Source organism: Centroberyx affinis, unplaced genomic scaffold, assembly GCF_046629955.1.
Source record: "Centroberyx affinis isolate AG114_WGS23_722 - 3 ecotype Tasmania unplaced genomic scaffold, CSIRO-AGI_Caff_v1 ptg000435l_1, whole genome shotgun sequence".
Taxonomy (NCBI): Eukaryota; Metazoa; Chordata; class Actinopteri; order Beryciformes; family Berycidae; genus Centroberyx; species Centroberyx affinis.
The window spans coordinates 180398-206446 of record NW_027279099.1 but is presented as its reverse complement, the minus strand read 5'-3'; the positions used below and the strand labels follow the sequence as shown (position 1 = coordinate 206446).

The 26049-nt window shown below is 42.3% G+C and overlaps 3 protein-coding genes across 3 annotated transcripts; 1 reads left to right on the top strand and 2 right to left on the bottom strand.

Moving 5' to 3' along the window:
• Positions 1-255: 255 nt before the first annotated feature.
• Positions 256-9311, bottom strand: rpap2 (RNA polymerase II associated protein 2). Its single transcript, XM_071516894.1, has 12 exons — positions 9257-9311; positions 8886-8931; positions 8532-8646; positions 7907-8005; positions 7720-7785; positions 7531-7619; positions 7348-7383; positions 6018-7209; positions 5677-5783; positions 5165-5245; positions 4304-4372; positions 256-1067 (listed from the first exon to the last, which is right to left on the bottom strand). Exons 1-12 carry the CDS (start codon positions 9309-9311, stop codon positions 923-925), a joined length of 2100 nt encoding a protein of 699 aa, XP_071372995.1. The 3' UTR covers positions 256-922.
• Positions 9312-9376: 65 nt separating this feature from the next.
• Positions 9377-16644, top strand: glmna (glomulin, FKBP associated protein a). The gene is made up of 18 exons (XM_071516871.1): positions 9377-9438; positions 9876-9965; positions 10434-10559; positions 10848-10961; positions 11114-11222; positions 11772-12069; positions 12541-12640; positions 12843-13024; positions 13276-13329; positions 13542-13572; positions 14055-14144; positions 14298-14339; positions 14527-14600; positions 14691-14775; positions 14981-15090; positions 15545-15744; positions 16272-16342; positions 16515-16644. The coding sequence occupies exons 2-18, from the start codon at positions 9927-9929 to the stop codon at positions 16602-16604; spliced, it is 1815 nt and encodes a 604-aa protein (XP_071372972.1). The 5' UTR covers positions 9377-9438; positions 9876-9926; the 3' UTR covers positions 16605-16644.
• Positions 16645-19109: 2465 nt separating this feature from the next.
• cdc7 (cell division cycle 7 homolog (S. cerevisiae)) lies at positions 19110-25075 on the bottom strand. The gene is made up of 12 exons (XM_071516870.1): positions 24908-25075; positions 24391-24499; positions 24147-24233; positions 23814-23949; positions 23032-23125; positions 22650-22792; positions 21722-22067; positions 21297-21404; positions 20810-20985; positions 20329-20411; positions 19827-19976; positions 19110-19645 (listed from the first exon to the last, which is right to left on the bottom strand). Exons 2-12 carry the CDS (start codon positions 24479-24481, stop codon positions 19116-19118), a joined length of 1944 nt encoding a protein of 647 aa, XP_071372971.1. The 5' UTR covers positions 24482-24499; positions 24908-25075; the 3' UTR covers positions 19110-19115.
• Positions 25076-26049: the final 974 nt, after the last annotated feature.

Here is a 26049-nt window from a genome sequence, read left to right as displayed (position 1 = left end):
TTACCTCCATTTCATACATTACAACTGCCTCAGTCCGTTGTGAAAAAATGAGAAGCTGTGTTAAGCCAGGCCATCAATCACGTCTCCAATCTCCTGACAGCTCAAAATAAAAGCGATTCAAAGTTGTCTCAGGTATTAAATATAAAACGTCTTGTAGCGCGAGCCACCTGGTCAAAACCAAATATTCTCAGACACACGCATTGTTAACATACCCCCATAACAAATGAGATTATGGCACCATAAACTCTCGTGTGAAGGAAGTCTGCAGAAATAGCGTCACTTTTATTACTCCACCCGCTCTCACAGCAAAGCAATAACCATCGCGTCCACATGGCGGGTTTACACGGAGTGGGGAAACCTGGGTGTGATTTATTTGGTTGTGCGGAGGTTAAACAGTTAGAGCTCTAAAACTTCCAAGGATCTGATTTAGACAGGTCTGTCCACAGACTGTGTACATAATGTTCTACAGTATAAAGACGGAAAGAGATTGCAGTGTCCACTCCTACATCCTAGATCAGTTTGTGTATTGACTGAACCTGTGGCATTATTGTCAAGTTGTGTATAAACTCAGTTTGGTTCATACTGTAACCTTCAAGTGCAGCATTTCAGAGGGAATTTTCAGCACACAAAAGGCACCTAACCCAGGAAGACAGATGATAAATCACATAGAGATAGAAACAATCCAAGAGATTTGTTAAAAATGTGAATTGATGTGTGCAACAAACACTAAATTTTCCACAAAATACACAGAATAGAAAAAGCCTGATATAGTATACAGTATATCATTCCCATAGTTTGTTTATTTTATTCAGTCAGAGATCCTGAGTGTGTTTATGCATATGTCCATGCTTGAGTGTCTGTGTGCGAGTCTTTATCTATGTGTGTGTGTGAGTCATTATCTCTGCTTGTGTGTGTGTGTGTATCAGTGGGCTGGGGTTTTGAGCAGCTGGACTAAGCTCAGTAGATCCTGTTGCTGCAGACTGAGCTCCTGCATCAGGGTGTTGAGATACTCTACTGATGGTGGACTCTGCAGGGCTTCTCCCACCACCGAAGACACCTCTGACAACCTAAAACACAAACACACAAAATCACACACAACATACACACAAATTACGCTATTGTCATTAGAGATACACACACAACAGACCAGCCACCAAGAAAACAAATACACACATAAATTGCTATATTTTAGATATACAATGCGTTTACATGAGCAAACTGCAACTACAGGCATTTACATCAACATCCAATACTCACAAATACACAGTCAATGAGCTGTGAACCAAAACTTGTTTCAAAAAGGTCTGTGACAACTTTTCATGCAGCACTGTGGCCTATAGCGGTTACACTGTGAAAGGTCACAGGTTCAATGGCAGCAGACAATGTGTGTCTAACAAGCCATATGTTCTGATGAAGTGTGCTTGAGCAAGATACTGAGCCCCTACCGGCTAACTCATTATAAATTGCTCTGGATAAAACCATCAGGTAATCTTTTTTATTTGTTTGACTGTTTTTATTTCATCTTTAAAAACTCTTGTAGAGACTGACTAAGATGCACGTTCAAATAAGCACCTCCAACAACCTACAAAATAATAATTAAAAAAACTAGCTGTGTGTATACCTCTAGCTATATGTGTATTCCTAGTCGTATGTATACCTCTAGCCGTGTGTATATTTTTATGTGTATATACCTCTAGCCGTGTGTATATTTTTAGTTGTATGTATGCCAATAGCAATGTGGGGGTCTGTGTGTATACCTCTAGTTGTGAATATACCTATAGCTATGTGTATATGTCTACCTGTGTGTTTACCTCTACATGTGTGTGCACCCCCGGCTGTGTGTATTTTCCTTCGCTGTGTGTATACTTCTAGTTATATGTGTACCTCTAGACATGAGTATATTTCTAGCTGTGTGTATACCTCTAGCTATATGTATATTTCTAGTTGTGTATGTAGTCTACCGTTAGCTAAGTGTTTACTTCTAGCTGTGTACCCCCTTTGAAACCTTCTAGCTGATCTCCAGTCACCTGTCCGGCTCCCATCCCTCTCTTTGCCCTCCCACCCCTGCCTCTCTCCCTGTCCCATCTACCTGTGTGTAGGTGTACTGTTGACTAATCTCCGGTTCACCCCAGGGTCTAGAGTTGCAGGGGGGGCATCCATTATTCAGCCGGCCTGAACAATAGAGGCCAGACTAACTCCACAGCTGCCAGGCAGCAGATAGATAAGACAGCACACCAAATTATTCATGACGGAGGGATGGAAGGATGGAGAGAGTAGGGGAGTTAAATGGGGAACTAAAGAAATCATAGAGTACCAGTGGGACATGTGACAAGAGAAAAGCCGAATGAGTGTGTTGCCAGAGGGGCTGATTATCAAAGCTGATTGAAATAAAGGCTAGCTGTCAAAATGTGCATCAAAGATAAGCCACCACATCGCCTGCGATGCAACCATGCATAGTATCCAAACATGAAATGAGCACAACAACAATTTTTAAGTGCTTCGGCAATCAGAGTAACATAAAATCACATCTTAAGGAGCAGTGGTTTTCAACATGTATCTCTGGAGACCTATTTAATTATTTTATCTTACTTTTGGGGCATTTAGCTGATGCTCTTATCCAGAGCCACCTACAATGAGTGCAATAGAAGAACAATTTTCAATTCCTACATTGTCCACATTACAAGCCACCAACAGTTAGGAGTACAAGGATCAAAGCCATGGTGAACAGACAACAGATGTCACATATATTCTTGTGTCCACTGGGTTTTTGTCCACAGTTCTAAAACACTTCTATCCTAACCCAAACTTTTCAATTATTTATCTTATTCCCCAAATGTTTGTTTGGGGAATACCTAGCTTAATGTTCAGGGATTTGCAAAGGCTAATTTCAAATTCCACTTCCAGTATCTCACCTTCAGCACCTGATACAGTTGTTGAAAAATGCTACTATGGAGAACAGTTAGCAGTCACAACACTCCCTTCTGTTTTATAATTGAGACATTTCTGTTACCTAACTCAAGTTGCACAACACTCAATACTGTGTCTATTCTTTAGAGTAGTTCAAGAAGCTGTACAGTATAAGTATGATGTTGATTGCCAAGCACCATTACCATTCAGAGTGTTGTAAATCAGAGTCGCAGTTTGACCCTTCTCTCCTTGGTGAGTCTATATGGATCAGTCAGGGCAATTTAAATTGTCTATTTTGCTTAGATGTGTACAGAGCAAGTATTTGTGTGTGCATGTGTGCACGTGTGCGCGTGTATTTCGTTTGACAGTGTACAGGACCGCTGTGTGTGTGCCTTCCATACTGCATCACGGATCTAGAGAAGGGCAATCAGGTGGAGATAAGGCCATGAGGCTTCTGTGTGTACTCAAGACGGGAGCAGCACGGAACTGTCCATGAATTGCCAGCCCTATAATCTGTCTCCCTTCCTCTCACACACACACACACACACACAGACACCATATGGCACAGGCTAAACAATGCCACACCACATAGCCTCACGTCAAAATGCACCATGTACAGTGAACCTGGATGATGCAATTCACAGCAGAGCACATATACAGCAATTAGGAAAGAAACAAAAAACTCATCGCACAACCTGATATATGATACTGGATTCGTGACAGGAAGTTGTCACTATATCAGCAATGAAGCTGAAACAAACAATGTCGCCCTGAGGATAGGTGACTTGTTTCCTTCCTAGTATGAGGAACTGGATAGCTGAAGGAGACAAAAGTATGGAGCCGTCTTGCTTTGATTTGTGCGTTTTGTCAACCTGATTTAATGCAGCAGAAATGTATGGCTTATACTGACATAATTATACATGTTTTAGTTCCATGATGCATATTGTGAATATTTAGTATCACCTCTTGTGTCCGATGATAAAACGTTTAATTCCTGCATAGAAGCACAGTTGCAGTTTATTATTCTTAATACACTAAAACTGCAGGTTTAACCTTCACTTTCACTTTGAAGCACCAGTTGATGCAAAATACACATTTTATTCTTGTGTCCATGAATCATTCACACACACACACACACACACACACACACACACACACACACACACACAAACAAACACACACACACAGACAGGGAAGAACTGTGGTTTTGAGTTTGCTTAGAGGGTGTATTTCCAAACACCGTTCCTTGATTTCCTCTCCCTCTCCCTCTGTCCTGTTCCCCTGCTCCACAACTGGCCCTGCTAAGGAGCAAGCTGTTCTGCTGTCATGGTGCGTTCACGTAACACTGGGGTAGCACATGTACACATTCACACACAGACACACACTAGAAACTTACAGATGGAGAAGGACCACGGCTATGAGGGTCCACTCTGGAGTTTTGTGGATGATATTTGTGTTGGTGAAACTGCGGTAAAAACAGACAGAAAAACAGAGTGAGGTATAGCCAACCACATCTAAGCCAATGGCCAGCCAAAATACATAGGATTTATCTCATAGAAGGGTGTTTCTTAAGCTATGGGATGGGAACCAAAATCGGTCCTACATTGGGTAGAACCACACATGAAATATGTTTTAATGAGCCAAGGTCCCAAACTATGATAAAATGTGCTAAATGCCAGCCCAACCATCACAAACACGGCCTCCAATAGTGCAGTGATGTATGTTTCTCTGACAGCGCTGTGTATTTTCTTTGGTTTGAACCTCATGGCCGTGTCAGCGGGGCCTCTCAACAGCAAAAAGAGAATTCCTGGAAGCAGGACTCTGGAGGTGTTACTCTGCTGCCGCTCCTGCTATTAAATCACTGACACAGTGATTTAATAGCAGTCCTGTTGGCCAAGTCCTAACCAGCCAATCAGAACCCACAATATCTCTATGGCAGGAAATTTGGGCACAAGTTTCAAGTTTTTTATTGATGTTGTTTTATGAAGCACTAGGAGGTTGTATTATTAAAATCGCTATAATTTCCCAAAAACAAAATGGGTAATAAAAAGGTCAGAAAAAGCATGTAATGTGTAATGTGTGCTGTATGTACTGACACAGACGAGCACCAAGCAGGTATTTTTTACATATGATCCTCAGACCAAAAGAAATTACGAATTACCGTGAAAGGGATGAAGGACATGTCTGTGTATGTGTCCTAATTTTGGAAGACCTGTAGAGAGGCTTGTGCATGTCTGTGTGAGTGTGTTGTACTGACCTGAATGTCCTGACCAGGTTGTTGAGGTCGGTGGAGATGTCACTCATGGTGAGACGCAGTGGGCCCACAATGTTTTTAAGACTGCATGCCACAGAGAGAAGGCACATGAGGGACATGAAGACATGAAGACAAGTACAATTGAAAAAACACTGTAATTGTCAGTGAATCTATTCTATCAATATTAATTGTCAGGCTTTCAACAGTTACAATAAAAATCTGAGCATATTAATTTAATTATCAGTTTTTCTATTTGTTTATTCAACCAATACATAGTCCTGTATACCTCAATAGGCAGAGCATGGCACTGATACTGCCAGGGTATCAGTGCCATGTGGGTCAAGTGGGTCGATTCCCGATGTTAAAAAACTATGCACTCACGGTAATGTAAGGGACTTTGGATAGTGTCCACAAAATGGAATACACACACACAACCACACTATTCTGTTTGCTATTCATTCACGCATATGCAAAAAAGCACACAGAAACAAACACGTGCGCACACACACACACACCAGCTAGTGAGCTTCTCCACTGTGATTCGTTTCTGGATGTGGTGCTGAGCATGAGAGTCGATAAGTGGCAGAACTGGATCCTTCCCGTCTTGGTCCTGGGCTGTCACCTAGTGGGGAGAACAAACGAGAGATGTGTGTGTGTGTGTGTGTGGCGTGGGGGAGGCAACCTCATTAGGTAAATGCACCTTCTGCCAATCAAACTTGTCTACACATTTTAATTTCAATATAGTGCCCCCATGTGGCCGCTGACACTTATAACAAGCCCCTGCTCAAAAATTCCCTCTTTCATTCACAACTTTGCTGCCTCCTTCACTCCTTCACTCACTCCTTCCCTCACTCACCTCTGAGTTTCCAGCCGGCTGGTTGGCCTCCTCAGGCAGGACCCAGGTCCCCTTGTAGAACTCCTTGACCCTGAGCTCCAGCTCCTGGGCCTCTTTCCGCAGCATCTCATAGTCTGGAGCGGCGGCTGACGGCCTCTCCTGCGCCCCGGGACGCCCGGCTGCAACTCCTCCTCCGTCCTCTACCACCACCTCCTCCTCCAAGTCATCTTCATCCAACTCCTCCTCCTCTTCCTCCTCCTCTGCCCTTCCATCAGCGAGGGGACGGCCTGAGGAACGGTCAGCGGCGTACAGGAACCTCAGAGTCTCCTCAGTTCTCCATTGCTTCAAAGTTCTTCTCAGGCCTTCTAGAAGATTCTGCCGGATGGAGTCGGGTTTGGCTCCGGTTGTGTGGTGCTTGAGGAGATCCCGAAGCCCCGCTGCCCCTCTCTTGCTCATGCCCACCTGGGTGATGTTGAGGCCCGGTTGGCTGTGCTGTGCTGTGTTGTAGCCGTCCTGACTAGCAGTGGTCGGAGCTGAAGATGGAAAATCTGACTGAAGTTTGCTTTCTGTTGGGTTTGAGTCTATAAATGGAGGAGAGATGACTGGAGTTGTGAGCTCTGCCTGCAGTCTGTTCTGTGTCAGTGCTGGGTCAGTAGGTAGAGGAGTACTGTGAGTGACTGCCTCAGTTACAGCGCACAAATTAAGCTTAGCTGTAGCCTCTTCCACACAGGATCCCTCAGGCAAGCCTCTCTCCTCCAGGAGTGCCTGCTGCCCACTGGGTCGGTCTGTGTTTACTGTCTGAAGCTGTTCGGGTCGTCCAGTGTCAGTGCCAAGCTCCGTTTTATACACAAGCGACTCCTGTCTGTTCTCTTCTCTCAGGCCTCCCTCCTTCTCTACATCCTCACTTTGTTGATGCCGGATATCTTGTTTATCCTTCTCCCCCTCCCTTCTCCCTCCTTCTCTTTGCTCTCCCTCGTCCGTGCGTTTGGGCAGGTCGCCCCAGTGCACCCTGGGTCCCCGCCGCTGGGAGACCACGCCGGAGACGAGGTCCTGCTCCTGTTCGCCGTCACTGCTGTCACTGTGGCTGAGGCCGGCTGGAGGGGAGTGTTGTTTAAGGCTGCTGGGAGGCTCGGGGTTGGCAGGCAGAGGGTTCTCGATGTCGTCCTCTTGGAGCCGCCTCTCGTTCAGTCTCACCTCCTCACCAGAGCTACCGCTGAACACAGACACACAAGGGGAAACCAATTACTCTTCTATATTACACTTAATACACCAAACACCTAAAAGTAGCAAGATGTCGGATCAGTTTGTTATTGGATCAACTATATACTAAAGGTACGACAGTGTTACATACCCATCTCCTTTCTTCATCAAAGTAATTTCTGGAGGACTGTCAGTGAGAAAGACAGTAAGCACATGGTTTTCAGAATTATATTTTGGTCCTGATAAATCTGCTGTTATCTAACCATTAGATTCAATGCCACATCTATTCTTCTTCATGCTGAATCAGTATGTTGACAAGGAGCAGCATACGTACCTCTCATGCTGCCTGAGCCAAAGAGGGGTCTTTGATATTTGCAGCTCAAACTCTTTGGAGGCTTTGTAGCAGAAGTTACTGCAAAAACACTGAACATGACAGAGTTTGAACCATTACTTCAACTGTTTCTGCCAAAAATCAACCCGTTAATGCACCTTCATACACTTCTGAACCAGATGTAGCACTCACCTTGCGCTCAGTGATGTCATACACCTTATTGGTTTTGGTAGAAATTTTGTACTGTTGAGTCGGAACCTGCAAAATGAATTGCAGACTGAATTGAATTACATTAAAACAGATTAGAAGCACAGAACATGAGACACAATGAGATCTACCGCATACAAAGGATTGTAAAGCCTGTTACAAAGGGTCTTACCTTGCCAAGTTTATTTGGACATACAGGATAGCCACACAGTTTAGCAATGGATCTCTCCTCTATAGTATCTTTGTAATTGGCAGCAGTGATGAACTTGGCCTGTGACGAGAGGAGATTTAAAAGAGGTTGAAAACCACAGCAACTATGTCACACAGACTGACATCAAAACTGTTCAAGAGTGAAAGCCACTCTTACCAAAAATATTTCAACTCATGTATTTCCATGGTATTCTCAAGATCAGTGTATAACATAGTATCAAAGAGGTAGTTCACTGGTCCCACTATAGGGGAACAACTCTGACTTGAAACGACTGCATATCATTGAATTATCTAACTTTACCTTGGACCAACCTTTAATTTTCATGCACAGAGGTTTGAATTCAAAGACAGTCTGGATTACACTTGAGATCCAGAGTAAGAGGCGTCACTCTTTGGGACTTAAAGGAACTGCAATTCATGGACAGAGCAGACTGGACCAGACTCTGAGCTTGCGACTTGTTTGGCAGATGGGTCACTTGAGACACGTTTCACCCTTTCTACAATCTCACACTCAAAGCATGAACTAACACTGCACAGTCTTATCCTGATCCCCTTCACAAAGCAAATCTTAAGCCTCTTTTACATACGCAGTCAATCAGGAAGTCTTGAGCCACGCAGTCCTCCAGGAGTCGCTCCACCACCTGCAGAGCTCTCCTCTCCAGCTCCAGCTTCTCCCTCAGGGTCTCCTTCACAGCCTCTCTCCTAGGACAACCGACAAGTACAGGACCAACATTTGAGGGGTGATGGGGTCTTTATTGCTAAAATAATGAAATGTGTTGCCGTAATTATTTCCACAAGTTAGGTGAAACTGAGTAAAACAAAAAAAAACATCACCATTGTTAAATGTGAGTGAACTGAAGAGTTAGTACTCACACACACACACACACACACACACACACACACACACACACACACACACACACACACACACACACACACACCTTCTTGCTTCCTCTTCAGCGCTCAGTGCCTTGACGGTTTTGTCACCTGCCACAACAACAACAACACAGTTACATTGCTTGCTAACAGACGGTAGCACGTAAACAGTATTAGAAATGTTTGCCATTGCAGATAAAACAACGGAACTATTGTGCCATGGAAAGATTTGCCTCATGTTCATTAACCTAAGAGTGAACAACAGAAGAAACAGACCAATCGTGTACAACATAAAAGCAGAACTATAGAACAGCATTATGCTTACTACAAGTTCATACAAACTTGTTTTAACTCTTTTCTGAGAGCTATTAGCCTGTAAACATATTTCCTAACCCTAACCTCTGAGTGTGCGGAATATTTTTTCATTGAAACTAACCCTTTTTGGAAGTTTTAGAGGAGCGACTGCTCCTTCTTCTCTGCTCCTTCTCCATGCTGTTTCTGTTTTGCGAATTTTCAACTTTGACCGATGACGTATTTAATTCTACGGCAAGTCACAACGGCCAATTCACCCAAACACATTTCCTTGCCTCACCCGTCACCCGGCTGATTTTATGCAATGTAAGTTACAACAGTATTCTCTTGGTCGCTACGTTTCTAATCAGTAACACTTTTAAGTAACCTGTGTTACGATAGGAGATCAGACAATACCGTTTCTTTTGCTAAGCTAAATCTGAAGAAAATAACATAATGTTTGGCTAGCCTTCATTCAGCTGCTCTCTCTGCTTACAAGAGACTGTCCAGTAGTCACAGATTAGTCTAATAGCTCAATATTGTTCTCTAGATACCCCGGTTTTTCTCATATTAATATAAAACTACATATAGATGAGGACTTAACGCCCAGGTACAGGCAGCTAGCATAGGGACTGTCACTCAAGTCATGTCATGCCTAGAGACACAATTCGGTAGCTCTCTCTACATGATCATCACAAGCCTTTTATCTCTAAGCAGTATGATGTACATTATTTTGACCTGAGGTTTGCTTCTGTTTTTTGGAGGATTGCTGTGTAAAGACAAACCCCACCCCAACACTAGATCTGCAAAGCAGTATGGCACTGGAGCAGCTCAGTGATGTGGTCCAGAGATGTGTAAGTCACGGCTGTCCCTCAGGGAACTGGGATGGGCTCACGAGACCCACTCTATCTATCTATCTATCTATCTATCTATCTATCTATCTATCTATCTATCTATCTACCCATCCAGCCATGCCTCTCCCTCATCTCATACAGTACTGTGCAAACGTCTTAGGCACAAAAAATCTGTAAAGCGAAGATGTTTTCAAAAATAATGAAATGAAAAGTTTCTAAATATAAAAAAAATACTATAAAGAGCAGTCTACTGACACACTAATGCAGAAGACAAATAAACACCTAAGACAAAATGTATATAAGAAAATCTAGGGTGCCTAAGGCTTTTGCACAGTACTGTATGTTATATGAAATCCTCAACGACTAATGAATGACTGTAGTGAAATGTGTTACTATTTTTTCAGGACATGGAATATCCTCACCCTCCTTTTCTCTTCCCATGTGTCTCTCCCTCTCTCTTTCACACAGCAAGCAGTCCAGGACGACAGCTACACCACGGAGGATTATGACGTCTTCACGATTGCTGGGCGGACCTGCATCGAGCAGGGAGACAGCACACAGGTCCTCAGTATCGTCGTGGATGAAAAAAATAAGGTGAAGAGAAGTGTGGCGTGTGTGTGAGCATGGCTGTGCACATGTGCATGTGCTTGCCTTCTAATAAATCCCCCAAAATAGCCATCAGTAGTTATTGTATATATTGCTCATGTGTGAAAGTGACAAATAACACTGAGTGGGGCTTTGGGACAAATGCATATCCATGACCCTGACTGAGGCATTGGTGGGCATGTGGGATGTTTCAGCCCTTTGACTGCTTTTCATCTATGTTGCATTAATTCAGTATTGTACTGTGTAACACATACTCTTCTGTCCCTCCTCCTTCAGGCCGTAGTGAGATGTATGGGTTGGAACCTGCTGCCTCCTCTGATTCAGGTTCTGCTGAAGAAGGAAGACAAGAGTCTCCCTCATTGCCTGGCCATTTTCAAACACCTGCTGGAGGTCTGCTCATCTGCTTGACACTTACTGTTATTGAATTGTATATTATACATCGTTCCTAAGGTAGACAGAGACAGAAAGCAATGTATAGATGTTTTGTTTTTTGACAGTATCAGGGTGGAATTGTCCTTTAAGGTTGAGCTCTAACTGTGCAGGTCTGCAGTCCCAAAGAGCTGCTGGTTGGCTTGTTGGAGCAGGTGGAGGAAGCTCACCCTGATGCCGTAGCAGAGACCCTCCTCCTTCTATTTAACCCTCTGCAGAAAGGTAAGGAACAACAATTCAAGTTAAATATACATTTACAGATGTGCACATGTGCAAACATACACAGAATAAAACTAGTATTCTTTAAAAGGGAGTATGTAGGTGATGGGTGAAGATGAAAAAACTTTGTAGCCTATACAAACAGACAAAGAAGTCCTGCATAACATCTCTCTTGCAATTATTAAAAGCACACAATGTTTCGGTCAGAGGTCTGAAGCGCTGTGTATTTTCAGTATGTTTTAATGGAAAGTAATGCAGCCAGTTTGCAGAGTTTCTGCACATGTAGACTCACATACGCTTGTACTAACACATAATCTCAAATACACAGATCCCTCCAGTGTGTTTCATTAAATTTCCATCCACCCATTCTCCCCTGCTCACAACCCAATTATCCTCAACCACCCATATGTTGCACCCCTCTCTTTCTGATCGCCGCTTACTTCTATCCTGTACTCCTTTCCATCTCTGGCTGCCATTCTTCCTGCCTTTTCCAACTCTCCCTACATCTTGATCTACTTCTCTCTATTCAACCCTTCTCTCTTCCCGTCCCAGTGTTGCTGCGTCTGGGCAGCCGTAAGGCCTCGTCTCTGGGTATGGTCCTGTCCTCCCTACTGGAGCAGGTGGCCAAACTGCCGGTGCCTCAGACCAAGGAGCAGGAGGAGGATGATGTCTTCTCCCTGTGCCACTGCTGCAGAGACCTGATGGCCTTCGTCAGGCCCTTTGTCCACGAGGCCAGGCTGAACTTCCAGCACTGCAAGGCCCAGAGTGAAATCCCAGACAAGACCCCGGACGGACGGGACAAGGCATCACCACATAAAGAGGATGAGCTGAAGGCAGAACTGCTGAAGTTGTAAGTTTGCAGATTTGAATGTTCCACAGCTCAGACTTGCTCGGAAACTATCTGTTTGCATGTTATCTCGCATTATTCTAAGTCTTGGGAGATGCTCCAAGTACTGGACTGAAAGTAAACTGGGAGAGAGCCTTTGTAGAAATTCTCCATCCAACATGTGTTTGCACAATAATGGCTAATGTAATATATTGAAATAACAGTAATAATGTGCTTCAAAGAATAGTTGACTCAGATGTTGTTTCTCAGTATTGTAGCTATGTGAATAATCTGTGTATATATGCACAGACTGATCATTAACAGTGTATTAAGCATCATAACTGTTACAGGTACACTGATAGAACAGTAACCAAACCTCTGAGAATATCAGAGTATCATACCTAAGTATGATAGTTGACTTTTATTCTGCTGCTGTAGCACTAATGGCCGTTCTTCAAGGTTTTGACTGTGTCCCTCTGTCTGTCTGTGCTGCAGCTGTATGAAGAGTCTGTGCGAGCCTCTCTTGGAGGTCCAGCTCAAGGATCCTGACACCCTGCCTGTGTCTCCCCTCAGGGACTTTGCCACAGAGATTTTGGTAGGACATTTTAAAGACCCCTGTTGTGTGTTTTACTCACACTAAGTCTAATTGAGAGTTTCCAAACTCTCACCTGACATGTTTTAACTGCCATGATGGTGGATAAGGTATTTGCTGCACTGGACTTATAACTGTGTCGGTCTGTTTCCCTGGTGTGTGCGTGTGTGTGTGTGTGTGTGTGTGTGTGTTTGTGTGTGTACAGAGCAGCCTCCGTGCTATCGGGGAGTCCCTCCCCAGCCTCGTGTGTCACCCTCTGCTGAAGAGGAGAGAGGTGCCGGGCTTCCTAGAGGAGGAGGTTCGCTATCCTAAAGAGTCCTTGGCCAGCCTGGCTCACCTGCTGTTTGTCCATCATTTGGCCATGGATACCTTCCCCGCTGTGTTCAGGTAAGTGTGAGAACATCTAGGATTGTAGTACAGGTATATTGATATATGAGAAGTTTTTTTTTACTTCTTTGGAAATACAGAGTGCCTCTGTAGGCTTGAGTGTAAATCTAAACACGTTAATTTCTGCCCCTTACCCCCAATGGTTTTTGTCTTTTTCTATGATTCACACTTTTTAAACAATGATTAAAATAGTATTTGGAATTTAAAAGCAGTGTATAAATCGTCCTAACCCTCTCTCTGTGTACTTTCAGTCCTGTGTTTACTCTTCGGTGTAACATGGAGCACATCAGCCTGCTCCTGTCCAGGTGACTATATGCTACAATATAATATTCCGATATTCTGTACTATGCTTTGGAGTCTGGTCTTGGTTGGATTTTACATAAGCTTTACAAAGGGTTTTTACAAAAGTTCATATTTGTTACCTTATAAACTGCCATTCAGATTTGTCTGTCAGAACATTAGATAGATCTTGACTTTTTCTACACCTCATAACCTATTTTTGAATTTTCATTGTTAGAACCGAGGAGGCGAGGATCCAGAAAGGACTGGTGAGTCAAACTGAATCTACTATCAGTCCATCTAAGTCCTTGATGCTGTAAGATACAGAGTTCATATTAATACCACCCATGTGTTATGTGAAGACAAGAAATAATTGACATAGAAATAGTGCCTCTTGTTTATTTTAGGGTTGTAACATGCTAGGCAATATAGTTTATTTAGTCTATACTGCAGGGAGTTGGAAAGGCTTTGGCAATGTGATACAGCTAATAAACTTTTATTGCATTTACTCCTGATGATTTTGGGGACTGAATTTCATCATCCTGCAACCCACTAACCATCCTCCTGACCAAGTGCCTTAAAAACAATGAAAATATACAATTTCTCCTCATGGTTATACTTTATAGAATAGGTTTCTGTAGGTTTGCTGGGGTTTTTTTTGTCTGATTGAAAACGACATGTATGGTTTAATTTGATTGATAATCGCATGTTGGAACGTTTAGTAAGCTGAATGTATGTTTCCCCTCACCAGGAGCTGTATGAGAAGAGTCTGGTGAGGCTGGAGGACGGCAGTCTGTCTGTCAGCCTGCTGGAGATCAAAGCCTTTGTCAGCGTCCCCCAGGTAAACACACATATCCACTTACAGGTCTTCATGATTGATAAACATTTTGTATCATCATGATTATTATAACACTTGTGATTATTTTAGTGTGATGCTGTTTTACTATGATCCATGTAATATCACGCTCACACTGTGTTTTCTTGTTATTTTTAGAACTTAGTGAAGGTCATGACTTTATGTCCAGTGCATCAACTGGTAAGTCTTTGCATCTCTGCATTAGTAAATAATACTGTAATTCTGTGCTATCACTAATATCAGCTATATTTGAAGGTTTTGAATTTGTTTATGGTGTTCACATTTTCTACTGGTGAATTGTTTGCATTCATCATTCACTCTGGATGAAATTTTAATTGAAAACTGACACTTTCTTTTTTGTCAACAGAGAACTAAAGGTCTGAAGGTGTTACAGGTCAGCATCGATAAGTTTGACACTGAGGCCAAGTACAATTTTTTCCAGTAAGTTCCACCTTTCCTCCTTTAAAGTCATCGGAAATCTCTCTTTCTATTCAACTCCCCCAATATGAGTTTTACTTTATCTTGTTTCAGGTTGATGCTGAAGATCAGTCATCACTCAGGAGTTGAGGGCTACATCATCAAGAACATCAAGAATCAGATAGACTTTTCCCTGAAGGTGAGATGGAATGTTCAGCAGCAGATGGCTTTTTAAATTTCACTATGACTGTTGGTTCTGCTGTAGTTGTTCAGACGTTTGGATGCAGTAACTCAGAACTAAAAGACAGTATTTGCACACAACATGGGTTGTAATTAAAAATGTCTTACAGCGAAACACAGGGGCAAGTACAAGTCTCTCTCTCTCTCTCTCTCTCCCTCCTCAGCCAGGAAACAGTAATTCGTGGTTCGAGGGCGTTCACCTGCTCCCTCTACTGCGTCAGGTTCTCAGTCTCCCAGACGGCCCAGAGACGGACCTGCTGCAGAACCTGGACAGGTCAACACACACACACACAACACTGCTGCCATTTTCTTTTTCTTTTTGCCTAAAATTGTATTTTAGCCTAATATTTTTTTCCTCAGGCACTTGCCACATTGTGGAAAACAACACTTCTTTGACTTGTTTGAATTGTTGGCATTCCTCATGGGAACTGATGAGCGCTGCTTGGTGCAAAGTTTCAGTGAGGAATGCTGACCATGCAAATAAGTAATTTTTCAGGTAGCTAAAATGGAAATACACTCATTTCCCACATTGTGGCAAATTCCTGGTGAGGAAAAATGCAATAGATATACAGTAAGTGAGGTTAGAAAGATTCATCCCTTAGTAGTTAGATTTGAAGTAATATGAAGGATATACTGAAGTGAAAGGTAAAAGAAAGGATTCCAATTTAACTCTCTTTTATCTTAAAGAGAATTGAACCTGGACCTCCTTCTGTGATTGTTCTCCACAGAGTGATGGAGTCTCTGAACCTCCTGCGCTACCTGATCATCAGAGACAAAGTGACAGAGAACCAGACAGGCATCTGGACAGAGCTGTACAAGATCGAGGACAAGTTCATGAAGCCGCTGCGTGTCGGGGTGAACATGTCCAGAGCGCACTATGAGATGGAGCTCAAGAACACCGTGGAGAGCAAGAAGGGCAAGGGCAAAGGTCAGACTGACACTTGGATAGTTGTACGGACTGACACTGATGCTTATTTTATTTCCACCATTCTCTCATCTGATCGGTTTTTTATGCCTGTATCCAGTGAAGAAAGACAGATCTTTCTAGGAATAACAGGGTTCCTACGTGGGTCTGGAAAGTCTGGAGAAGTAGGAAATGTGTATTTTATCATTTTTGGGAATTTGGGAATTTGCGCAAAAAGTCTGGAAAAGTATGGAAAAATATTGTTGACACCACAGATTTTGTAGATATATATCCACTGGCATTTCACACTTCACGCCTAGTTGACAGTTATGTTTTTCAGTCACCATCAGAATAGATAATATTGAACACCAACCAAAATCTGCAAATCCAGTCGAGACGTCAAGGTCTGCAAAAGTGCTGAATTTTTAAATGTAAAAGTGGTAGAAACCATGGATAAAACTATTACAGAAGCCAGGTCTGCTCAGTACGCAACACAGTGCCACATCCCTGTGACACACCGCTCAGACAGTTTGTGTGCATCTTTTCCACAGAGGAGTCAGTGCTTTCTGTGTCGGTCGGTGATGAGAAGCTGCCAAACATGACATCAGAGTCACAGATACAGGCAAGTGACTTTTTTTTTTAAACAATATAGGTGTTTATACAAACAAAAGTATTTTTTATTTCCACATATATCCATAGTAAATGTAAACTCTACTTGTTTGTGATTTTGTATTTGTACTGCACTAAAGGAGAATACTGTGATGATTTTACTGAATGCTACTGTGCCCTTGTAGGCTTTGCACTCAGCCCTGCACACGTTTGACATGATTGAGAGCGTGTTGGCGCGGATAGAGGAGATCGTCGAGGTGAAGAACAGTCTCTGAACTCACCCCATGAATTTGAGTTCCAGCACCAGCCATCCACATCATGTCCTGAAGCCTAGCAGTCAACAAACTGTTCTGGGTCTGAACCTGAACAGCCTAAAATGTGGACACGTAACTTGCAAAAGACGACAAGCACTACTCGTGGTTTTCCAATATTTTGAAAGTGTTGAACATGTTATTTTGAACAGGTCTACTGGATAGCCAAACTGTGTAACTGCAGGTCACTGCACAAAGTGTAGGTAAAAGATTCAATCGGTGATCATTATTGGTTCTAAAATACAATTTCAAACTTTTGTACACAAGACTGACAAGTAGTATTCCTGGACAGTTTATCAAGTGACCTTTAGTTACACAGTGGTGCCGAGCTCAGGCACGATTCTCGTCCAGCTTGGTCCACTGCAAGATGCAGCAGTGTGATATACTGTATGCCGTCTAAGAGGTTACTTTAAATGTGAAAATGTTAAGCATGTGTTGGGGTTTGTACAGTATGTCTGAGTTCTTCATTCTGTTCAAGACTTTGTATAAATGACAGGCATCACCTTTTTCTACAAACCCATAAAGGGCTTTTTTGTCATGATTTAATGACTGTCATGTGTGTATAAGTTTTTTCTTTTATTACCTTGTAATGACTTGTCATACATATTTTAAAAAGCACCAACCAACATCTTGGAATGTTATCGCATATGAAGTAGATTACAGTGATTTTCCTCAGTCTTGTTTTTTGCACACATTTTGTCCCAATACAGGGCTTCTCCTCTATCTTCATTTGGTAGCAGTAGCCCACAAGAGCTGGGACTGCTAAAAGGAACATATTACCCATAGGACCATCACAGATTTAAAAAATTGAATGGCAAATCATTACCTGGGCTTACAGTTTACCCAAAATAAATTTTGGACAATTACATTTCAGTTATTCCATAACTGTAAGTATTCAAATAGGAGCCCATTTTAAACCACATTAGGTAATAAGTGTGGGCGTAAATCTTGGTTCAGTACCAAAATTATCCTCACCCTACTACTACTACAACTTCCACAGGTAACACTGCAATGTGTTGCCAAGCACTTCCATTCATATCTGCTGTTTTATGATATCAGCACCAACACGTTTCCTTGAACTTTTATTTAAAAAACCTTATTGTCATTTATAATATCATAATGCGTCACAGTCATTTACAAACACCTTTCAGTGGCATAAATTAACACTGAGGCAGAGAACGGCTCCAGCTGGAAACAGGAACACGTTTACTTATAATAGTATACATAACTACATTCATAAAATACAAGAGGAATTCATACGCTCCTTCAAGTAAAAAGCTATTCCATTCTGTTGGAACAGCCGCTTCCATGCAGCGGTAAATAGATGTAGGTTGCTACGGCAGTGTTGACCAAGGTTAACAACATGCTGACAATTATCTTTGCAAGACCAGCTACAAAAAGGAGCCTAATAAGGGGCTTAATAAGCTGTGTTAACTACAAGAGGGTTTTGGGAAACAGCATAATGAATTCCCAACTTGAACTGAATTCATTACTGCAGCCCTCAGCAGGTCTGTGGCTGAGAGAGTCCTGCTGGTACAGCAGTCACAAGGCTTTTTAATATTTGATGCTGCTATAGCCAAGGTTTTAAATCTTACTGCTTACCCTTTATTGAACCAGGTAAGATAAATACACATTTTTAGTTACACTGACCACCTGACCAGTTGTTTAAGGTCTTTCAAATAACGTAATAAATAGTAAAATAAATAGTGAGCGCATTAGGCTGGGGTCAGTGATGGGGATTTTACCAGCCAGCTAGCCTGTGGTTCATTACTTTAATCAACTGTAAAATTAACACCAGCGAGAGTTTGAATGCTTTCCCATGGAGACAGCAGCCAAACAGCCTTGCCAGTTTAGAGCCCTAAATCATTACTTTCCATCCTTGGTTGTGGTAAACGAGTTCTCTGACTGTGGGTTAAAATTACTGGTGCACATGCAATGATTTCAAAGGGCTCTGCAACGTGGGTGACTAAGTGGATCAGCAGGCTAGGGTGCATACCATGTACTGAGAATATTGTGGGGTCAAATCCAGTTCTCCATCTGCCATCCTCCTTCACCCCATGACACTCTCCACAGTATACTCTATTATACCAAAGCTGCCATGAAAATAATCTTAAAGCAAGTCTTTGAACCATGGGCCTGTATTACAAAGTTGGAATGTAGTAAAGAAGTCCAACCTGTGTTGAATGGATACTAATGTTAAAATCAACATGAAATATTTAACAAGGGGGAGGACAAACTGCTGTTTTCCTACAAAAAACAGGGATGATACCAACTCCCCTAGGTGCAGCAGTGGAATTCATTCTCATTCTCAGTGGATGAACTTGTTCTGCTCTGGGTCGTACACTTGCCAGTTATACATTTTAAGGTAAATGTAAGGTAAATCACCCATTTTTCTTTCCACCACCCACTCAAACAACCGCCTGGAAACCCTCAAAGCTCTGTGACGCTGAGTAAAGGCTTCTGGTTCAGTCACAGTCAGTGGTTTAACAGGTCTTTGAACAGCGGGTGCTGTAGAGCCTGTGCAGCTGTAATCCTGGTGGCAGGGTTCAGGTCCAGCAGTCTGTCCAGCAGGTCGTAGGCCTCGTCAGGCACTCCATCCCAGCCCCTCTCATCTTCCCGCGCCTTGCAGTCCATCTCTGCCCCCGCGCTGATCAGCTTCTTTGGCCTGGGTGTCTCCTCAGCAGGGCGAGTGGAGGTTTCTGTGGTCCTGGAATGACTCTGGTTGCCTTGAAGGTGACTGTTCTTAGAGGGTTTTGCGGGGAGATGAACTGGAGTTTCACGGGATTCGTCCTTGGGTTGATGACGCTGTTTGGAAGTTCCTTCAGTGGGACGGTGTGTGGGCATGTCTTCTTGGATCTTGTGATGATGGGGGGCAGTGGGGTCTCTGTTGGCTCGGGGGACTGGTGTCACTTCATCGTCTGGTGATGGCCTGCGTCCTCTCAGTGTCTCACACAGGGTCCTGAGGTCCTGGCGAGGCAGCTCCCGACTGCACACCACTGCCTTGCCTGAGTACGACATTCAACCCCAAAATAGGTTTAATAATCTAAACAGAGGCTACCATGTTGCAATGCAGTTCATCTATCCCGTTAAAGTGACTCGACTACAGTGATTAATGGTGGGCTACTGTATTGTTGGCTTACAGAATGAGAGGCATCTGGTTCTGGGATAAAGGCTAATAATACACACCAAATGCCTTAGCAGCCTGGACGGTCTCTCTGGAGCCTCGTATGGTCATGATCTGAGTGAGAGCAATCAGGTCATCGCTGGCTTTGAAGAATGGGTACCGGCCACTGAGCAGTGAGAGCAGGATCACTCCGGCTGACCACACATCTATGGCTGCAGTAAGGGACCAGGAGAGAGTACACATTAGTGAAAGTAACAGAGGGTAAAGGAAAGAGTGTGTGTTTTGCTGTTATTCTGAATTCATCAAAGTCCAGTGTTGCCGTTTTTCATTTTTTAAAATTTAGTTGAAAGCTGAGTACGATGCTAGCGACACAAACACATTGTAGTGTCAGAAATTCATAGTCATCAATGGGAAAAATCCACCATTTGGGTCTCCAACAGCAGCAATACAGGAGTGTGAGTGGGAGCATGACATGAAATCTAGTGTGCATGTTAATGTATGTGTTCACATGCGCATATTTGTCCATGTACTTGTCAGGTATCAACTATAGTTTCAGACACCAACCTGTCCCCTGGTTGGGGCATTTGGTGAGGACTTCTGGTGCTCTGAAGCCTGGAGTTCCAGCTCTGGGAGCGACCTGCTGCTTCCTAATGTCAAGGAACAAGGACATAAAGCAGGGATGTGATCAGAACAACACAAAACCAGTGAGAGAAAAGCAAGAAAACACAAATTAAATGGAAGTGTTGTGTTTAACAACCCTGAAATCTTCTGAGATTAAATATCATTTTTATGCTCTAAGTCCATGCTTAGTTTGCACATGACACATTTACAAGCAACAGTAAGGTCAAGAATCCAAGCCAAAGTGCCCTGTCAACATTCCTGTGACTTTAGACTGATCATATAAGAGGGAAGTGCTAGGAAAAGAATAAAATAAGAGCTAAGTAGAGAGATAGCAGGGATTTTTTTTGGACAATTAGATATGGTGTGTTAGAGTGCCTTTCAGGAGTTTATCCATGTCAAAAGCCAGCGGTTCCATGTTTTTTACCTGGACATGCAGATGTTGCAGACGCGGTCGGTCAGGTAGCAGTTACAGGTGAGGCCCAGGTTGACGGCCCTCTGAGGTTTCTGACTGCTAGCCTGGGTCTTGACTGGCAGGGGGCGGCGGCTGGCTGAGACGTACCTTCGGTTGGTTGGGTCCTCCGTTTTACCGGGCTTCACCAGCTGAACAAACACAGGGATGCAAGAAGCATTTTGTGTAAAAAGGATGCAAAAAGGCAGTCTTTTTCTCTTTACTTATTTAAGACTCAATACTCGGCTAAATGGCTTGTTAAGATATTTTTGCATTGTAAATTTAAAAGAAAATCTATGGTGGGATGCCACTTTTAAATATGAGTGGAAAAGAGTGACTTTAACATTTGAGGCATCTCTGGTGTGTATTTAAAGGCACAATAATAAAAAAGGACAATAGTGAAATATCAATGGAAGAATAATTATGTTATGTTGACACTGTAAAGAATTGCCAAGTTGCTTACTTCTATCTTATTGGCAGCTGGTTTGGTGGCGGAGGGAGCAGGAGTGCAGCTATTGAGGTTCCTCTCTCCAAACACAGGCCGCGGGGCTTTGCGTAGTCCTGTCAGCTCCTAGATAAATAAAACATGGATGGTAAGAATTCACTAAAAACAACACATTAGTACTGACAACAGAAAACAGACAGACTCACATACACAGACAAATACTTTATGTATACTATGGGTGAATTAAATACATTGAATTAAATTATGTAAATCCTTTCACCCAGGCGATATTTGTATATTTTATAACTACATAAATGCGGGAATTGCCCAATACTGTTCTCACTAGTCAAAGAAAGCATAGGGCTACGTTTTATATGATAACACTCTGTAACACCAGTATCACTAACTAAATTCAGGTTATAATTTCAACCCAGTGCAGACACCTTAGTGTGTTTAGTGCGAGAGGTGGAGGTGGTGACTGTGGCAGTGACAGACGCTCTCTTAACCAGTGGTTTCCCAGAGGCTGAAGAGGATGTGGTGGTGGTGGAGGAAGAGGAGGAGGAGGAGGGGCGCAGGGCGGTGGAGTGCCGTGGAGGCGGGGGCAGTGAGGTGGAGGCTGTGGTGGTGGTGGTGTTTGGGAGTCTAGCTGGTGCCTTGTTCCCCAGTGTCGTGTCTTGTTTCCCTGTGGACCCTCCACCCTTCTGGGACGCCCTCTGCTTCACCACCTTCAGCAGCTCAATCTGGGTGTCGGCTGCTCCCTGCGCCAGGCCGAAATCCACCAGGGCATACCTGGCCACACAAACACACATTTTAAGTAGGGAAATTAAGGAATGACCTCTATGCCTTTTGTGATCATTTATCATTAGCATTTTTTCCATTGATGAAATAAATTGTATGAGCTAAATACTAGGAACAAAAACAAAAGAGACGGGCTTAAATGTAAAGCCATTGGCCCTTGGGAACATGTCTGTCTATGGTTTAATTTGAATGGAAGGCAAATTTAGAAGTGTTTTCCCTAGAATTTGGAGCATACGTTAAATGAGTATTAAGCTCATATTAGGGGTTGCACAATTAATCATATATAAATGTATATCTCAATTTTAATTATCACAATTAATACTAGTCAAACTGAGGCATATCAACAATGAAAAGACTTCATTTGATCGAGAACATCCACTGTGGTTGAAAGCAATCTAGAGTTTACTGAACCAATCTTGGCGAGATGCCAAATAACATGCACAAAAAGTAGTAAGACAATTTAAGACTAATAATTGTATTAGAATAACAAGCAAAATAATAGGGATTATCATTTTAGCCATAATCGTGCAGCCGTAGATCACACAGATGTGACAGCGGCGTACCGCTACTTACGTTTTGTCGTGCCGGTTGTAGAGGAAGTTGTTGGGTTTGATGTCCCGGTGAATGATGCCAAACTGGTGGATGTGTTTCAGGGCCTTCAGCAGGTGGTAGATGTACTGATGCACCTCCTCAAAGCTTAGTGAGCCAATGATGTCCTAATAATTACATTTTGATTGGCTCATCAGTTTTCCACAGCATTTAAGTAAAAACAGAAATAAGAAATATATGAAGAAAGCTACTGGAAAATAGAGATTTAATATTTTGGGAGCTTTACACTACAGATGATGACGTCTCCATGCAAAATCAGTCCGTATGTCATTGAAAAAGAAAAGACACATGCTTTAACAATTATTATTACAACAATTATCTGTCAATAAAAATCTCTATTTCGTACCACAATGGCTTGATGCTCCATATAGGGCATGACAATCACCACATGATCCTCCTTCCTGAAGCAGTAAGTCACACCCATCACATTCTCTGTACCCCTACAAAGGAAAAGAGACGCTTTGAGACTACAATACACTCTCCTTTCAATTTGTTTTGTTCAGTAGATACCTGGCAAGTCTCTGCAAGTGGAGGAGTTGTTAGTCTGGATCAGTCGCTACAAAGAATCTTACAATTTTGATCAAACATGAATGTGCACTCATATCATTGAATGAGAGCGCTAGATACTGCGCCTGTCTTGCCAAAATAGCTGTTGATTTCTTCAGGAGCGTAGGTTCAGATGAATCATGCAACATTAGACGACAGCGGAACCCACACACTGACTTGTTACAGCATAAAATAAAAGCCTAACCAAAAAGGAAATCGGGGGCTGAGATAGCAGGAAGAGTTCTTTAATAAGACATGGTACAAAATAATGCTCAAAAAGTTGTTCTTCACTATTTTGAAAGAGCACAGGACCCTTTCACGGATCTTTTTGTGCCTGCACTGCAACATGTCAGTGATAAGAATAAGAGATCTGCTCTAACTGCAGCACATGGGTCTCTAAGGTTTCTTTAACAGCAAAATCACACAGAGAAAACATAGAGAAGATCTGGGGAGGGGCACATCTATTTCCAGGCATAATCCCAGTGAAACTCAATCAAAAACTCCCAAATGACCCTTGATGGCAAAGGCACAACAAAATCTCTCCTACATTACATGATGAAAACATGGCACTGTGGGACTTACCCAGCAACAGTGAGACACTGGAGCTCAGCAGCAATGCGTACAGGGTGGCTGGTCGGGATGAGGTGCTTCAGGGCAAACCTCTCTCTCCTCCCATCCAGCATCTGAGCTTCACCCAGGTACACTGAGCTGAACGTACCTGATGCACAGAGAAGACTCAAATATGTAAAAACTTCACCTCTGTTGCTTTGATAAGTCCAATGAGGTGAACACGGAATCAATGGAGTATTGTACAAATCCTCAACAAACTTAAGATTCTTTTCTTTTAGGCATAGGCTAAGTTTTTGTCACAGTAATAGAATGGTTTTTTTTTTTCAAGTTATGCAGAGTATGTACCTTCTCCAATTTTGTCTATAATGCGGAAAACCTTGGTGAGCTGAGGAACAGCTTTGTAGAGGTATTCAATGTCCATCTCCACATCCCCTGGAGAAAAATAGAAAATATTATTCTCACATTTTGGTATTTCTTCCTTTTCTCTCTCTCTCTCTCTCTCTCTCTCTCTCTCTCACACACACACACACACACACACACACACACACACACTAACAACAGTTGTTAGGTGACAATGTATCCAACTCACTGGATATTTTGCTTCTCCTGTGACTCCTGTCAGATTTGATGATACATCCCTCTGTGCTGATGCTGTCATTGCAGACAGGAGACAACTCCATCTTAAGAGGAGAGTGGATCTAGAAAAATAAATAAATAAATAAAAGTGTTGGTTAACACTACTTGCACTTCATTAAATGCTGAGAAAAATGTCAGTCACTGCAAACATGGCTGGGACAGGTAATCTTGATAACATAACAAGGATTTGAGTATTTTCATGATTAACGTTAAGTTACACGATTAGGTTAGCTAACATATTATTAATGGTAATACCAAGGAAATAACTTTCTGAGGCAAGTTGAACAGTGTATGGAGGACTATCCTCACTTGATAAAGTGACTGGTTATTGGTAATAGTTAAAAATAGTAGTTATTTCTAATGTAAGTGCTGTTTGCCCTTTTCATTGTATATAGCAGGCTCGAATGCTAGTGTTAGCTAGTGTAGCAAGCTAACTACCGGCTTGTTGCGTAAAACAGAAAGAAACTCACCGCTTTCTTTGGTCGTAACGTGTGATCCCTTTCTCATACGTACATTTCACAAGACGCCCTATAACACGCCATAAAGTAATACTATATGGATGTAAAGACACACATCACAAACAAACGAGCCACGGAGTTGAATAAAGCCAGCTGCTTGGAGTGAAGAAGACTCCCGAGTCTTTTCCGCCAACAACAAACTCCGCGCTAAAAGTGACGTCAGAGGCAGCTCACATTTCATGAGCACGAAGGGATTTCACAATGCTGGGAGGAGGCTGAGCTACAGCAAACATACTCGGTCTCAAGAGATGTATAGTTTTGTTAAAATGTACAAAATAGTTCAAACTACTTTGTAAAAATGATCATAGCTACATCTGTAATGTCTATAATATAAAATCACATGACTGAAAAAAAAACACTGATTAGGATATTGATCAGAAAAAAACGTTTTATTTGAAATAAAGTGCAAACAATGCTTTCTGTGTTAATTGTGCACACACTGACAACTAGGGTCTGGGCGTAAATACAAGTCAAATAACCCTCTCTGGGTTCATCACAGGGAGAAGTGAAAGGAATGTTTCTTGTGTGTAAGTTAATGTCCATCACTCAGACACCAGTCTGCCAGACTCTACAGCTTGGACCTAAACCAAAACCAAACAACCCAATTTGGGTTCTTCACAGAAAAAGTGAAAAGAATGTTAACTTCCTGTTGTATGGATGAAGGGTCTTTGTAACATCTGTTGTGAACAACCTTGACAATTAAATGAGTAAATTTAAAAATACGTACAAGGTTGAAACAAATGCACCTCCTTCCTCTTTTATAGACAATAATAGTTGGTAGTTAACTATGCTTCAAAATGACAAAATAGTAATATCTATTAAAAACTATCCAAATTTGACTTTGGGCAAACTACCACCAAGCTACTGCAAAATCAGACTAATCATCAACTGAACATTCATTTTATTTAATAAATGACAACACATTATAATACAATAGTACATAAGATAATAAATAAATTGCTGGAAAGGAATCTAAATAATTTCAGCTCTATGTCACATTTACAGTATGAATAACATATACACTAACATGACTTAAATAACATTTTACAACTATTCATATAAGGTTCACAGGTACAAGTAACAAATGTTAAGAT